Below are 16,288 nucleotides of genomic sequence, written 5' to 3' on the forward strand. Positions count from 1 at the left end.
GATCTGCATGTCTTTATGTTCTTAATTCTGAAGATGTTTCATGAGGAAAGAGGAACACACCTGTCCAATTCTCCATGTTTTAAAAGCAGAAGGAATAAGTTTCCTTTGGCTTGCTGCATATGAAGTACCCATGGGGCATCGGTTGGGTGGTAGATCTGAAACTTTGGAGAGGAGTTTTCCTTTTGAGTTGGTGCCAGCAGAAAGTGTGAGTTAAAGTAATCAGACGTCTAGGAGAGCGTGTGTGGTGAGATAAGCAGCACACCAGGGACAGAATTCTGAAAAACCTAGTATTTAAGAGGAAGGTAGAGGAAGAAGAAAACATAAGGACAAAATTCTGAAAGATCCAGGAGAGCACGGATTATAGAAAGTAAGTCAATGACAGATTTACTATAAGGGTGTGGTTGATGTGTTGGAGAAATCCAATATGGTAAAACTGAAATTTTTCTTTTGAATCTGCCACTGTAAAGATCAATGATGATTTTAGCAAATGGTATGGGCACAAGTCAGTATGCTGCCAGTGAGAGAGTTGAAGAGTTTTGTTTGGTTTTGCTTCCAGAAACTGCAGAGAGTCACAACATGAGGTTGTCTCAGTGACTCAGGAACCAGAGGAACCAGTCTGGGGGCCTTCTTTCTTTTCTCTGCCTTCAGTGCTCTCAACGTTGGGTTTGAGAATGCATCCCTGGTTGGCTGAGTGACTTTGTTGCTCTTGGGTCAGCCATGTGATCCATTTCTGTTGGTTGGATTTTCAAGATCAATTCTCAGGTTCAACTCTCTTTCTAGTGTGGGATTTCCAATTTTTGGAAATGGCCAATCATGATCATCTTCAGTCATGTATGACTGAAATTCTGGCAGGACAACAATGTTACACTTGGAAATGAAACCTACATTTAACTTTGTTGAGGGAGCCTAAGATGTGGCACCTCTGCTGGGTTCTGGAGATATCCAGAAAGAACAAAGAGCAAGGCAAGAAGATCTCAGAACAGTTATTACTATTTCATTATTATTCCTGAGGGAGACAGCAGGACCTGAGCTCTTGTGTTTTAGCAGATACTTAGACCAATGCTTCGAGATCTGCCCAGCCTTTCATGGGCTCACCAAGGGTGAAGAGAGAAAAGCAATGCTCCATGTGGGAAAAGGGAGTAAGTGAACCTCACATGGCTGGCTTACCAAAATTGACTTATCATCCCAGGCCCCCGTGGAGTGAGGGAGAGGACAACAAAAGGGGAGTGTTACACCATTGGACTCTCTCTACATTGAGATGGACGTGGAACTGGGAAGAAGCAACACGCCTAAGGCACATGTTGGCTTCTCCTTCCTCTGCATGGTCTGATGGCTACCAGGCCAAGTTTCTTGTCTCTCTTTGGTAAAATGTTCTTATTCATTGTACTCAATCTGACCATACCAGGTTTCCTAATTTTGCATCTGAAAAATTTCATCATAGTAGGCAACAAAATGGAGGCTGATTCTAAAAACAACAGGGCTATATTCGGTTGAGCAAAACTAATAAAGAATTTCTGACTGGAAGTCACTGTGTTTGCCATGAGATTTTCAAGTCCTAAAGGATGGAGATTGATTGCCATTCCACACACAAAAAAAATGTTTTTCAAAGCTGAAGGATATACACTAGAAATGCATTTGCTGTAAATCAATTTTCACATCCATCCATACAAGAAATTTTCTAAAAGTTTTTAGAAGATGTATACTATGAAGAAGCCATGCATGAATTTAATTTCTTCAGAACAAAATAAATTTATCTTATTCCATTTCTTTATGACCTTTGGGAAGCACCGTGATACACTAGAAATCCATTATGAAGCAATCTCTGAGCCTTGTGAGTTTCAATTCTTTGCAGATAAATCTGTCTTTAAATCGCATTCAATTTCAGTCATGATAAATCCTGCAAATGGTAAACCAAAACAATCTAGTGTATACGGAAAAAATCTGCTTCTGTCCGAAGTTTCTCTGAAGCTCGACTTTGTTATATCATCTGTATGGTGGAATAAAGAAAAGATGTGGGTTTTCAAAGCATCCAGATCTGGCTTTATATTCAGCTATGCTTTGTGATGGCCAAGGGGCATCAGAATATTGTTTAAACCAGGACTTAGTCTGTGCATCTGGATGTGTCTCATATAAAGGTTTGGCCTGAAGGTTGGAAGCACCACAGTCTAAGAAACATGTGTTGTCCATGCATAGAAGGTTCTGGATGATTTACCAAAAAAAAAAAAAATCCATTTAATTTGATCTAACATGGAATTTCTTTTTTTTTCCCAAATAAAAATCCATTAATGTCTTGTGGAACTAATATTCTGTGAAGGACCCCAAGGGAAATACTAGCTTATGACAATGCTACATACACTTATGTAAAAAATAAGTGTAGCTTCCTTTTGTACTTCCTTCTTGGGCACTCAAAATTTTTGCTCTGATGCCTAATAGGCAGCTTTCAGAAGAATTCTCTCTCTCTTTGGAAAGTCAGATTCACAGAGAGAAGGGAACACAGAGGAAGAGCCTCCATCCACTGGTTCACTCCTCAAATGGCCACAACAGCCAGAACTGAGTTAATCTGAAGCCAGGAGCCAGGTACCTACTATGGGTCTCCCAAGGCCCCAGGCCATCCTTCACTGCCCTATCAGGCAGGGAGCCAGATGGGAAGTGGAGCAACTGGGACAGTAACTGGCACTCATATAGGATCCCAGAATATATAAGATGATGATTTAGCTACTGAGCCATCATGCTTGGCCTTCAGCAGAACTCTTAAGGAGTCGTGTACCCTCCCTGGCTCCTTCCCAACTCATTCCAGCATCTTTTCTACCTCCATTGATGGCTCCACTATCCATGTGTATGTTTCCTTGGGTTGGTCCAACTAAATACCATGATCTGGATGATTAAAAGAACAACAGTTTCTTGCCTTACAGTTGTGTAGATGTATGTGCAGAACCAACACATCAGTAGGCTCATGCTGCTCTGACACAGGAGGAGAGAATCCTTCCTTACCTCTTTCAGGTTTTAGAGTTTGCTCATCAATCCTGGGTATTGCTTGACGGGTCAATGCAGGACTCCAGTCACTACATCTGTTGTCATGTAGCCATTCTCTGTGTATCATGAATTGACCTCCATTCAAAAAAAGATTTTTTGTTTTTTAAAATTTGTATTACTTATTTGAAAGGCAGAAAGAGAGAAATCGAACCTTCTATCCACTGATTCACTGCTTAGCTGCCCATGGTGGGTGTCTGGGCCAGGCTGACATCTAGAAGCAGGAACTCCATTGGGACCTCTCATGTGGGTGGCAAGAACCCAAGCACTTGGGCCATTTTTCTGTTGCTTTCCCACATGTATTAGCGGCAACTGGCTGGAAAGTATAATAGCCAGACACACACTCTCATATGGGATGTTACAGGTGGCTGAATCCATTGTGCCATAATAATACCCCCCATATTTTTTCTTAATTTTATTATTTATTTTCATTTTATTTAAGAGACAAAGACAGAGTTTCTATTTGCTGGTTCATTCTTGAAATGCCTATAACAGCCAGCCTGAGCCAAGCCAAATTCAGGAGCCTGGACCCCAATGCAAGTCTCCCATGTGGATGGTAGAACATTTGAGTCATTGCCTGCTGCCTCCCAGAAAACGTATTAGCGGGAAGTTGGAGCTGGTATTCAAACCCTAGCCCTCCAATGCAGCATGCTAGAATTCATTATGAGGTAGAATGCCCACCCTCATATTTATTTTTAAAATTTCATTTTTGCCTGAATTGTTGAAATTTCCCAGATACAGAGGGAAGCGTTTGGTGTTTGGTAGCTGTTACTACTAATATTTTCAAGATGTCTTTGATTCCAGGGAGAAGCTTTGTACTTCAAAACTGTTGGTAACACTGGGACAAGTCTACCCTTTTACTTCCATCCTCCCAGCCCCATTCCCCACTCACATTTTCCTTCTGGTGGAATGAGATTTCAAGGTAATGCTCATTACCAGGGTATCAGATAATATTCTTTTCTCCTCTTCCTCTTTTTATTCTGTACCTGCCACATAACTCAGTCTGTCTTCCTTCTCTGTGAGCCCAAGGCTGTGGTGACAGAGATAGGGCTGCCTAATTCATTAGAGAGATTAGAGACCGTTGTCTGATGCCAGGGAAGCAGCCTGCGCCAGGGAGATAGGTGTGTGAGTGTTCGTGCCACTGCAGTTAAAGGTCGCCCTTTACCCAGGATGTCACACACCATGCCCTCCCTGGGAAAAAGAGTACTTCAAAGATCTATTTTTAAAATTAAAATGATTTCTTAAAGAAGATTGAATAGCAGATCCATCAAAATAAAGGTTTTCTTTCACCATTGGTTTACATGGAAATCTTTTTAGCAAAACAGCTTGGTTTGGGATTTGGGTGGGTATTTAATTCAGGGTTGCACAATAGTGTTCTGTTACAGAATTCAAAAGCATTGGAAATGCCTGAATAATAAATCTGTTTTAAATAGAACCACATTTTCAAACCTTTCTTGTATGATAGATTTGATAGAAGTGTCTGTTACTGGTTGGCTTGCATGCGTTTAATGGAATAATCTTATCATGCCAGGAGCCAAAAGGCCAGTTAAATATGGAAGGGGAATCCAAATAAATATGTTAGCTTCAGCTAAAAGGTTCATTACCGAAGATAGTTAACCTTTGATCAGAATAATCTATAGCTCAAGTTAAGGATGTGTAAAGGAGAAAAGTGAGAAATAAATGAGGGATATTCAAAAAGTTCATGAGAAACATGCATAGTAAAAAAATATTCATAATGAAGAAAATATATTGATTTGAAAATATGTTTGAAGCAAAATATGCTTATCTGTTAGTTTCATTTTTCCATGGACCTTCTGCCTTGCCCTTTCAAGGAGGCAAAAACCTTTGTTCCTGGTTTCTCTGTCCTCCTTGCAGAGTTTCTGTTTTTGAGTCATCTCCCAGTGGTGGAACACACGCCTTCCAGTGGCTCTCGGCTGTCTTGTCATAGGGCCTCGTGAGTCTAGGTATGCTACTGGTTGCTTGTACAGAGTATAATTGGAATTTTTACTGTTTGACCTTCTACTGGTCATTCCACATACTTACCTCATCTTACAAATAATTAGAGGGAGTCCAATATATTCAGGGTAAATATTCAACTTACTTTCTGGGGCAGGGGGAATATCCAGGATCTATGGAGCTGATTTCTGTGGTAGAAACATTCCTATCACTGCTCATTTTAAGCCACTAATAACAATCTTGAACTTGGAGGTGGAAAAAGATACATGGATGAAAACAGTTACATAATCTGCCCACCAGACATATAAAAACCCTAACTCTAGCCTGTAGAAAATAGTAAAATATAGTAATACCTAGGAAATGAACAGATTTCAGTACTTTTACATAAGTTTGATTTAAGAATATAACTTCTTCACTGCTAATGTTCGGTAGTTTACCTTTTAACAATGGCTACTGAACAACGGGTGCTCACAAGGTGTGGAAATTTTTTTTTTTTTTAAAGATTTATTTTTATTATTTTTTGATTGGAAAGGCAGATATACAGAGAGGAGAGACAGAGAGGAAGATCTTCCGTCCGATGATTCACTCCCCAAGTGAGCGCAACGGGCCGATACTTTGCCGATCCGAAGCCAGGAGCCTCTTCCGGGTCTCCCACACGGGTGCAGGTTCCCAAAGCTTTGGGCCGTCCTCGACTGCTTTCCCAGGCCACAGGCAGGGAGCTGGAAGGGAAGCGGGGCTGCCGGGATTAGAACCGGCGCCCATATGGGATCCCGGGCGTGCTAGGCGAGGACCTTAACCACTTGCGCCACCGTGCCGGGCCCAAGGTGTGGAAATTTAACCAGCGGTTCTCAGGGCTGGGTCCAGCATAGAAAGTGGGACTCTGGAATTACTGCCTTGTCCAGGGCCTACTGATGAGTTGTGGTAGAACCTAGGTCACTACGGAGCTATTATTAGAAATCAAACTTCTCTGGAGACATTTATTTATCAATGTTTGTGTTTATTTTCTTGTTTACCACATCCTCTGATATTCTGACTGCTACAAGCTGTTATTGGCTATTGAGATAATAAAAGAGTCAGAATATTATTATTATAATTGTAATTATAATTATGATTATAATTGTAGCCAAAGAAGAGAATGTGGAAAGCAGATTAGATTTAGTGCATAAAGGAATCCTGACTTTCAGTCTCGGTCCTCTGGCTCACTAATCTTCATCAAGTAAGTTACTTTTGAGATTTCTGTTCTGTCACAGGGAGGAATTGGATCACACAAATATTAAATACCTTGATTTAGTCTAATTATTTAGATCTAACAAATTAGCAAATATTTGCCTAGTACTAAATTGGTGTGCACTTCTTAGGGACTTGACTATAGGCATAATGAACTACAAATCTAGAAATAATCATTATCACCACAGCATCTCACATGTATGCCGAGAATTTTTATTTGCCAAAGCAAAAATTTAAGTCTGCAAGATTCTATGGTGTCAGAAGATCAGGACACGACTTAATAGAATGTGAGAGACTGAAAAATCAATTCTAGAAGAGCAATAGAACCTCATCCTAGGAAACGCAAGAGGTCATAACCAGGTAGTAACAAGGAATAAGAAACAACATTTTCTTGGTTCATCATACCTTGGTCATTTCTCTACAAGATGCTTCATTTTGTTTTAAGAAAAGCAAAACCTAAGCTATTTTTTCTAATTATAAGATTGTTATTGAAAACTTAGAAATTCTTAAGGAGCATTAAATAAGGAAAAAATATCAAATAATTAACCTAGTATCTGGCTTTTCTTTATTTCTAATGCTTAATATTTTCTGGACCATTCTTTGTAGAGTCATGTTAATTTCTGTGTATAATTCCACCTTTTTGATGTACAGTAACTTAATTGCCTGATATCTTATTGTAGAAACTTTAAATTCTTTTGAACAGTTTTCATTATTCTAAGGAACACTGTGATATTAGCTTTAGTATAAAAAGTTGTGTGTTGGACATTTGGTTTCTAACTGTAATATGTAAGGTTTACTAAGACAATTTTAGCAAATTTTGTACGTATGAGTTTAGTTTATTTGATTCTTTAAATGTTGCTGTGTATTCACTTAGATTTTCTGGGTTTGTAAACATTTATTAAGAAGAACATTTTGCCTGAACCCTTAAATCTGGTATAAGTTAGCACCAATGTCTTCATATTATTTCAAGTAGATATGGTAACGTCTAAGGTTTTTCTGTGCATTTGGGGGAGACAGCCTTTTTCTAGTCAAGCACTTGTAGAAATGTGCTCAATAAATGCTTAGTAAGTAGGAAAATTAGACTAATTTAAGATAAGCAAAAACATTTGTGGAAGGTGTTAAAGAAGGGAAAAAGAGAGAAAAGCCCACTTCTCCATTCCTGATAATAGCTTTCATTTTAATGAGGAGAGGTGAGGTGACAGCTAGGAGGAGCTGGGGCATTCTGGCTGCTGAGTGAGTCTGCAATGAAGAATGAGAACCATGTCTGGAAGACTTATTTGATTAAATGTTAATGAGATCCACTCAACTAACCTAACTCTTAATGTATTAGAGTTATATGTCAATTAAGACAGGGCCACTTTTGCCTATTTCTGTACCATCTTTGAATTAACATTTGCTTACCTGAAAAGTGCTGTAACAATCTTGGTTATTTAAATATTAACAGCTTCCATGCGGGGAGGGGTGCAGTTAGGGACTTGCAGCAGGAAGACAAATGATGAATTAGCATGGCATGGCCTGGCTCCCTTCTTGTTTGCCCCTAGGTAAAAGAAAAACCTCTTACAAGAAGAGTTTCTCCTATTATTTATTTTTAATATCACATTTTCATCTCCTTTACCAGCTAGGGAGTAGCATTGTTGATTTCAGGCATTTTTTTGAAAGTAGCTATGCTGTTAAAACACTAGTGTAACAAGGTCATATAATTTAAAAATAACAAAACTGCCTTAACAGTGCTTTGGTGGCCATTACCCTTAAGCTTTGAGGGAACCTAATTTTAGTCTCTAAATTCATTTTATTCCTTGTTATACTCAATAACAAGCAAGAACATTTCTGGCTCCATATTTATTTGGTTGTGTTTATTTACATTAAATGTGGGGAATTCTATTACATTAGCTCTGAGAGGCATAACAAGGCTTACATACTCAATCAAATTATAATTATTAACTCTTATTTTATTGGAGAAATGTGGCTGGAAAGCGTTGTAAATTTGTTACAACCGATATTTTCATGCTGTGCCAAATTGGATTGTGATAAGCATATGGTTAGTAGACTATTATACATTTTTAAAAGATGTTCTAATGGCTTGGCATTGAAAGCACAGAATAGTCGAAAGCAAGCGTTAATATTTGCATAATTGTATTTCTTTCTTTGCATTCATAAATCTGAGTGGGAGACTTATTCATGTCATAAATACAAATAATTTTTAAAATAGAATAAGTAAGGAGAGGGGGCGCTCCATACCTTGGTTCACTTCTTAAATGTCCACAGTGGCTGGGCTAGGCTAGGGCTGGAGTGCATGCAATTGAGCTCATTCACCAGGGTGGCAGAAACTCAAATTACTTGGGCCATGGCCTCCGACTCCCACGGTCTTCACGGGCAGGATGCTGCGGGGCAGGGAGCCGAGCTGGACTGCATCCCACACACTATAACGGCAGGCAGAGGTCTGTTCGTCACAAGGCTGCACACCCGCTTATCACTTCACCTATTTTGTTGAGAACTTTGTAGTAGGTCAGAATAATGTCACAGTTACCATAATTTTTAGGTACTGGGATTAAGGTGACGAGAGAGGTTCCGGGCCCAGATATAAAGGTTAAGGGTGCCAAAAATCTCATTTACCAAGATGAGTCACATTGTAATGTGACGTTTGAAGTGAAACTCTCGATAATGAAAAAAAAAAATCCCACGATACGAAAAAAAGTCCAAATTTTAGATTAAAAGGAGATCTGGTCTTGTCCTTTCGTTAAAGGACAAGGCCCTGCCTGTGGATCCCAGCCACACTTGGGAAAGGCCAGTCTCGTCAGGAAAAGAGGGTTTTTGTTACTATCACTTGCAGAAGTAACGTTTCAGATCGGCCTCTCGTTTAGGGGCGTGGGAAGCTCTACGGAAAAATCAGGAGAAAGCTGCGAGGAAACACCTGGCTAGGCAAACCTTGTCTTGGACCCGGACTTCCGTGTCTGACGGCCCTGCGCCCCGGAACCGGTCCGGTGTTGCTGAGTTCCGGTGTGGCGGTAGAGTCTTGGGTTCCGCATCAGGCTTCCCGGGGTGCCTGACGCGTGGCTGTCTGCGTTCCCTTGGGACCGGTGGCTGGGACTGAAAAAACAGACTCAGACCTCTGGTTACAGCATAAAATGGAGACACACATACAAAAATGGACACACTTTCAGACAAAAAATGGAGGCGCCTCACAAGAGGATGTTGTTTGGGGAGGCAATAAGAAACCGGTAAAATGGCAGTATTCCTGTGGGTCGTTTTCCTCATGGAATAATCCTTGCTTGAGATTCTAGTCAGCTTCAAGTCCAGGTGAGAGCCCACGATGGTGCCCAGTTGTAACTTGTCGTGACTCGTAGCCCAGATGAAGGCCTGAAAGGGTGTGCGCGCTGAGCTTTCCTGTCAGCTAGCAAGATGGGGCGGGGGGGGGGGGGGGGGGCCCTAACTGGAGCTGTGGGACCTTCCCTCGCTTCCTTCCTTCTTGAATTTTCTTGGATAACAAAATAAGGTGATTGGTCCAAGAAGAGTTATGCCCAGGTGTTCATTGCCTGCTTTACATCGTCCCTGAGAGCTCGGCGTGGCTCACGCTGCCTGGCTGGTCTCGCGTGCCTTCCCTCCGACTCCTGTGAGTCCCATGTGCCTTCTGTTTATGTCAGACCCCGTCTGGGCTTGCTCTTAGACCTTCACTGATCTTCTATAAGGACAAAGAGAATGGGCAACACCCCTCATGTGGTGGTCGGTTACGTCGTTGGTGTTGCCTTGTGGTTTCGTCTAATTCTCCATGGAGTGTACATTCCAGACCCCATCTTAAAAATCTCAAAGAACCCCATACTAGACCATGAACTTCAGCTGAGCAGGGATTGGGGGGGGGTCTCTGTTCCTCATGAAAGTATCCCATCTGCTTAGCCAAGAGCCCTAGTATACAGTTAAAAACAAAGGGAAGGATGAAGAAATGTATTTTTTGCATTGTGACTCATTTGTGGAATATTATCGTTTTCCTCCTAGATCCGGAGGGGCTGGTTGGTGCCATGTGGAAGGTGGTCGTGTTGCTGGTCCTGCTGATGGTCAGCCCTGGGCAGGGGCTGTTCCGCTCCATGTTCAAAAAAACCCACGTCACTAAGGAGCCTAAGGGAAATGTGGGGCAGCCGCTGTTTCTGACCCCTCTCATTGAAGCTGGGAACATCAGGAAAGGTGAGTTTAAACCAGAAAACTACTGGTGAGCTTTCAGCAAGCTTTTTTTTTTTTTTTTAAAAAAAAAACACAATTGTTCCTTGCAAGAGTCTTTTCAGTAGTTTTATTCAATTGTTCTTTTCAACTGATAATTATTTTGGTGTGTTATCTGAGTTTTGAGATAAAGTGAGGATTTGATAGGGCTTGATAATCTTCCTTATCAATGAGTTGTAGCATTTCTGTTCAGTAGTAATAAAATATTTAGTTGCCAACATTTAATAATTATAATCCTGTGTCTAGCACAGCACCTGTAACAGGCACTTAGTATTTGTGAAATTTGAATTTGAGTCCTAATCTTGAAAGCATCGTGCTTTGCATCTACTGGTTTGTTTAATCCTTACAAGGAAGGCATAATTATTGTTCCCATTGTAGAGATGAGGAAACTGACACCCAGAAAAATGGAACATTTGGGGCCTGAAAACTAGAGAGTGATGGGATTGAAATTGAAACAGATGTGCATCTGCCAGCCCCGGAGCCTGCAGCAGAGACCCCATGTGCTGTGTGAAGTAGCTGCAGACTCGAGGGACATGGCTCACCGAAAGGCATTAAGCGAGAGTGACCCAGGTGTGTCTGTCGTGGGTGTGGTAGAATCAAGTGGACAGGTTTGAGAGAAATGCCTGTGAGAGGGGTTCACTTCCACCCTGTTGCTGTGTTTTTTAGTCTAAGAACATTCCAGAGCTGTGGGCAGCGGCAGGCAGCTCAGAAAGATTCTGAGGGAGGTAGATTTCCATCCTACCCTGCTGTGCCAAGCCAGATGGATCTTCACCCAGCGAGTGCTATGTGTAAAATATTAAATCTACTTAATGACATCAGTAAAAGTTAAGTTACACATTCAGAATCTTTGAGCTGAATTTTAAGTGGCTGATCCAAGCACTGGTACATCTGGATATTCAAATGTAGCCCTGACAGCATAATTAGGGATAATTTTATTCATCTGCTTTATGGAAAGTTCAGGAAGCTCTGGACAGATGGTCAACAGGCTCCCCCCTAGTCCCCTTTGTTTATCGAGCCTGTCAGAGCCTCAGAACGTGCTGCTTCATATTGCGGTGGAATATTTTTGAGAAAAACAGTGGTTCACTAGAAGACATGGGAAATTTTTATTTTTTTAGTCTCCAATTAGCTGGTTTAGTTTGATGTAATTGTAATTGCATGTTTACTTTCTGTGCAACTAGAATAAATCCTGATTCTCTCAGACAGAATGAGCACAGGAGGCGAATTCTCAACGTGTTTGCAAACACTGCATGTTCACACACTGTAAAGACAATTTGGTTGTGAGGTCCTAATTCATTATTACGTTTGATCTGTCAGTGTCTTGTCCACACTGGCAATGATTCAAGTCTTCAGGAACGGGACATGCCCCCTGCTTAGCAGGTTCAATCCTTTTATCCTTTTTGATGTCCAGCAGTCCTTTGGAAAGGGCTCGGGTCTTTAACACTGGTAACAGTGCTAGCTGACACAGTGGAAGCAGAATCACCCCCAAGAAGACAGTTTCCTTTGTGAGACTGTTGGAAAGTTTTGAAAGATTGTGTGGTGAGTCACAGAGCCAGGATACAAACTGCTATGTGTTGAGAGTTTTTTTTCCCCCCACATTTTGTTAATAGACTCTGGCTGGGTGAACAGGACATTGAAAAAAAAAGTATCATTTTTGTGGAAAGAACTTTTCCTTTTACTGTGATTTTTGGGGACATAAGGAACGAGGTGACGCCATTTTATGCACCCGAGAAAATGTCTCAGTAAGATTTCAACGAGAGCACCCTGCCTTCAGAGGTGACTGGTTTTACTTCATTACTTCCACATACTCAGGACAAAGGTTTTCTTGAATGCCGTAAGTGTGGCACTCGGTATGCCAAGTCCCACAGGTTGCAAAGAGAAATAGGCATTTTCCCATTTTCCTTCCACTGCTGAATGAGGCAGGAGGGAATGACATGTACCTGAGTTGAAGGCAGCTCAGGGGAGGCTTTGCATCTTTCCAAAGGGAGGGTGGGGAGCGCGGGAGCTGCTTGCAGAGCAGCGAGCTCTGGGTTCTGCTGGCCCCAGGAAGGCCTGGGAATCCAGTCAGGCTCTCCTTCATCCCGTTCCCTCCAGCCCCTCTCTATGATCCATGCTCTCTTTTTCTCATTATCCTTTGACCTACCTCATTTTTCTTTGTCATCTTTTGTGAATCCTCTCCTGCCCGGATCCATCTCTGCTGCCCTATTCTCTAGCCCAGCTCTCACTTCTGTCCCCTCCTGGTGTTGAGGTATTTTTGTTTAATTTTGAGAAGCTTACTAGTTCTGCTAAAACATACTTCCACAGTGATTGAAGTGTTTCTTGCCCTGGAGGGCTCACTGAGAACTGAAGGGTAGCAGAAGGGAGGAAGACCTAGGGGTCAGGCCGAGCTCTGCACTCCCCCAACCTCCTGCTGTTCCTTCTCCCCAAGTCTTTCTGGCAGTCTCTTCTGTTTTTGTCTCATGGTGAGGGATGGATCTTGCTTCAGAGAGAGAGAGGGGAGCTACAGAGGTTGTTGGGTCAGCAACCTTACCTGGGAGAAAACTGAGCTAACCCAGACCAGACCCCCCCAGGACCAGTGTTAACTTCCTTCCCTGCTCTAAGTCCTGCTCTGGGCACATTCACATGCACTTTGTCATTTGGTCCCTACCCAGTGCCTGTGGTAGGTGAGTCAGTATCCACATTTTGCACAGAATGAAGAGGGTTGGAAATGAGGGACTTGCTGGGAAACCTGGCTAGGATTTCAGGTCCGGGCTGGGACCCTCCTTGCCAGCCTGGCAGGACCCTCTCGAGCATCTGTCAACACCTTAGCTTTGCCCGCCCCAGCCCCCATGTGTGCCCTGACACTCATAAGCAGGTGCATTTTCCAGAGGATGCCAGTCTTTCTGGGCTCTCACCTGCAGGGACCCTGTGAGTCCTGCAGACAGGGCAGGCAGCGCGCCTTCCGCCACTGAGAATGGAGAGCCTGCCCACAGGGGCCCAAGGTGTTGGCAGAGAGGTCTAGGTGTAAACGGCCTCTTGATGTAGGCATGCCCATTTTAGAAGAGGGACTTGCAGCCTTGAGGCAGCACCCTGCTGATGCCTGTGGAGCAGCCAGGTGTGAGGGGGGTGGGGGGGGGCCTTGCTGAGATCGCCCCCTCACTGGTGTCGATAAGAGCCACTCACTGCCATCAGCTGCCAACCAGTCTCTGGCTTCTGTCTCAGGCCACAGAACCCCACTTGGGGTGTTGGTTCTTCACTGGGCACGCAGTCCTTTTCTGCATTCAAGGATTCTTCACCCAGACTTCCTCTTCCATTTCCCCTCCATACTCTGCTACCTCTTTTCTGTTCCTTCTCTATTCTCATCCCGATCACTGCCCCTCACCCTCCCGGATGAACTCTAGTTGAGAAGCCTGCAGCAGGACAGGAAAAGGAGCAAGCTCTGTAGTCCAGCACTAAGTTAAATTCTGTCTCTCCTGCACTGACTGTGTGACCCTGGTCAAGTTACTTAACCTCTCTGTGCTTTAGTTTTCTCATCTTTAAAATGAGGAAAAGAGGTATAATTCCCATGTAATATGTAGCCTTCCTGCTACTGTTTTGTTCAACGGACTGAACATTTCCTCTTGATCCTGCCTGTGTCTGCTCCTTGGCTGCCGTAAGCAAACCAGTGCCCCTGCCCTGTACAGTGGCTCTGTCAGCCTATTGAACTGCCACTGAGTAGCCATGGGTTCAGCTCCAGCCTTGCTTCTTGCCTTTCCCCAGCAGGAACTCGGTATGGGGTCTCCTGCATGGACGGAAAGAGCTCAGAACTTGAGCCATCACCTGCTTCTAAGGCACGTTGATGGGTGGTGGGGATGGGGCAGCCGGGATGCACACCCACTCTCTGACATGGGATGTAGGTATCCCAAGGGGTGGCTCCATCTGCGGCCCCCGAGGCCCATCATTTGGCCTTCTTGGAAACCTCTGGGTGAGCATGTGGGCCTCCCTCCTGGTGACAGCTGCTTGGCCATGCACCTTTCCTGGCAGTCACAGCCCTGGGCTCAGGTGACTCCCTCATGCCCCTGTGTTCTGGTGTGAACACCTTGGATTATGTGTCGGCTGGTGACAGGTGGATTTCTTTTCTTCCTTTTACTAAATGCCTACTACAATGTATGATATACATCTGGGGGATCCCATGCCCAGAAAGATTTCAGCATCTTCCTGGTCTTTGGCTGAATTGTGTGGTACATGTGGGACTGGCCAAGGCCCCCTGGGATTTGCTGCCAGTTCCTGGTGGCCTCCTGGATCTCCCGGAGACCAGTCTCACAGATGGCTCCTATGGTATTTTCCTCTAATCCTTGGGTATATTTTTCTCTTAGCGAAAGAGTTGAGCTTGGTCAGTCCTTTCTCGGTGGTGAACGTGAAGAGTTATGCTGGCTACATCACTGTGAATAAGACCTACAACAGCAACCTCTTTTTCTGGTTCTTCCCGGCTCAGGTAAGCCCGAGCAGACCACCTACAAGAATGCTACCAGGTGCTCCCCAGCTGCAGGGGGCGTGGAGGGTAGGACTGTCAAGTATTTCAGAGTTAGTAACTAACTCAGAGTGTGTGTCCCCATGGATAAGTACCGGCTGGCATTTCAGCCCTTGTATACAGTGTATGACAGTCCCACCAGGAAGCTGGCCTATCCACCGCTGTACACATTTGTCTTTCTTTGCCTTAACAATATTTAAATTCCTCTCTTCTGACTGCTTTGAGATACTCAGTTTTGTCAACCGTAGTTACCATGTTAACGCCACTGCGTGTTAGAAGGTGTTTCGCCTATCTAAGTGTATCCTAGGAGGCTCTAAAAGAGTCTTCCAGATTCTTTTTTTTTTTTTTCCTAAAAATAAATGCTAGCAACACGGTGAGGTGTTCCTGTTTATGGACAGGAAACAAATGTTCGTGGGGTAAGGGGAAGTCCAGCTTTTATAGTCTTTGTGGCCATAGGAGGAAGACGAACACTGCCACCTTCTTCCTGCCACTGTCTTCTTCCTATCTTGTTTCCTGCTAAAAATATGTGGGCCAGGGGTTGCTGGTGGAGGCTCGCAGCGGGGAGAAGGAGAGGGTGAGTCCTGCAGTTAACAGATAACACATGTCCGAGGACGTTGTACCTGGTGGCCCTGTTGGGGGACTCCTTCTTGCAGTCACCACCCACTCATGGAGTCCATTCTGAGTTGAGACCTGAACTCTGCCTCTGTGGACCTTGGGAGGAGGGAGTGGCAGCAGGGTTGATCTAGGGTGGCTTCCAGAAGAAGGGTCACTCACTTTTGGTCCTAATATTCACATGTGGGTATTTCTTTGTCTTTTTCTGCATAAGAAAGACTTTTGTTACTACTCCGGCATACCCAAGGCAAGCTACTTGGGAAAGACAGGTGTATTTTGGTTCATGATTTGGGGTTAGACAGCCCCATTGTTGGAGCATCTGGTGAGGATGGCAGATGGTAAAGGTGGATCAGCTGTGGGGAAGGATTGCATGGCAGGCAGATGGCAAGGAGCAGGCTTAGTCCTGAGGCAGGCTCTTCTAACCAACCCCCTCACAGGAACTGTCTTCCGAGCACACCCCGGAGTCCCGAGGACCTTCCCTTAGGCACACCTCCTCACACACTGTAATTGGGTTGTTTCTACTTTCTCAGGACCCTTAGCTTATGACTTTGAAAGTTTCAAGTCCTGTGTGAGCTTGGGCCCTAAATCATATTTAAGTCATGGTGTTTATAAATTCTGTTTAGCCAGCTTTCATCCAGGCCACACATTTCTTAATAAATGAGACACCTTAAGCTTAGGGATGCGGTTCAGGATACTGGTATACTGGTAGAGGTGCTGAGATGCATGAGCAGATTTCATTCTACCACAGCATGATTTTCTGTTTTCATT

At 43.6% G+C, this 16,288-nt stretch overlaps 1 protein-coding gene and 2 long non-coding RNA genes across 6 annotated transcripts in view; 1 reads left to right on the forward strand and 2 right to left on the reverse strand.

Moving 5' to 3' along the window:
• The first annotated feature begins 258 nt into the window (after nucleotides 1-258).
• The window catches only part of CPVL (carboxypeptidase vitellogenic like), a 108,036-nt gene continuing 92,006 nt past the window's right edge, over nucleotides 259-16,288 (forward strand). For 2 of the 4 annotated variants that reach the window (XM_040964777.1, XM_040964779.1), the window contains exons 1-4: nucleotides 264-367; nucleotides 3,835-3,952; nucleotides 10,204-10,389; nucleotides 14,754-14,872. In XM_040964777.1, the coding sequence (XP_040820711.1) occupies nucleotides 3,940-3,952; nucleotides 10,204-10,389; nucleotides 14,754-14,872 (318 nt within the window). In that variant the 5' untranslated portion in view covers nucleotides 264-367; nucleotides 3,835-3,939. Of the gene's footprint in view, nucleotides 368-3,834; nucleotides 3,953-10,203; nucleotides 10,390-14,753; nucleotides 14,873-16,288 lie in introns of all 4 variants that reach the window. The other 2 variants (XM_040964776.1, XM_040964778.1) reach the window with 2 other exon arrangements.
• LOC121145702 lies at nucleotides 1,406-4,034 on the reverse strand. The gene is made up of 3 exons (XR_005882068.1): nucleotides 3,923-4,034; nucleotides 2,992-3,108; nucleotides 1,406-1,987 (listed from the first exon to the last, which is right to left on the reverse strand). It is a non-coding gene; the product is annotated as an uncharacterized LOC121145702 (long non-coding RNA).
• Nucleotides 7,626-8,636, reverse strand: LOC121145703. Its single transcript, XR_005882069.1, has 2 exons — nucleotides 8,452-8,636; nucleotides 7,626-7,750 (listed from the first exon to the last, which is right to left on the reverse strand). It is a non-coding gene; the product is annotated as an uncharacterized LOC121145703 (long non-coding RNA).

This window comes from Ochotona curzoniae, unplaced genomic scaffold, assembly GCF_017591425.1.
Source record: "Ochotona curzoniae isolate NIBS_2020 unplaced genomic scaffold, NIBS_Ocur_1.0 scaffold_3835, whole genome shotgun sequence".
In the NCBI taxonomy this organism is placed as follows: domain Eukaryota; kingdom Metazoa; phylum Chordata; class Mammalia; order Lagomorpha; family Ochotonidae; genus Ochotona; species Ochotona curzoniae.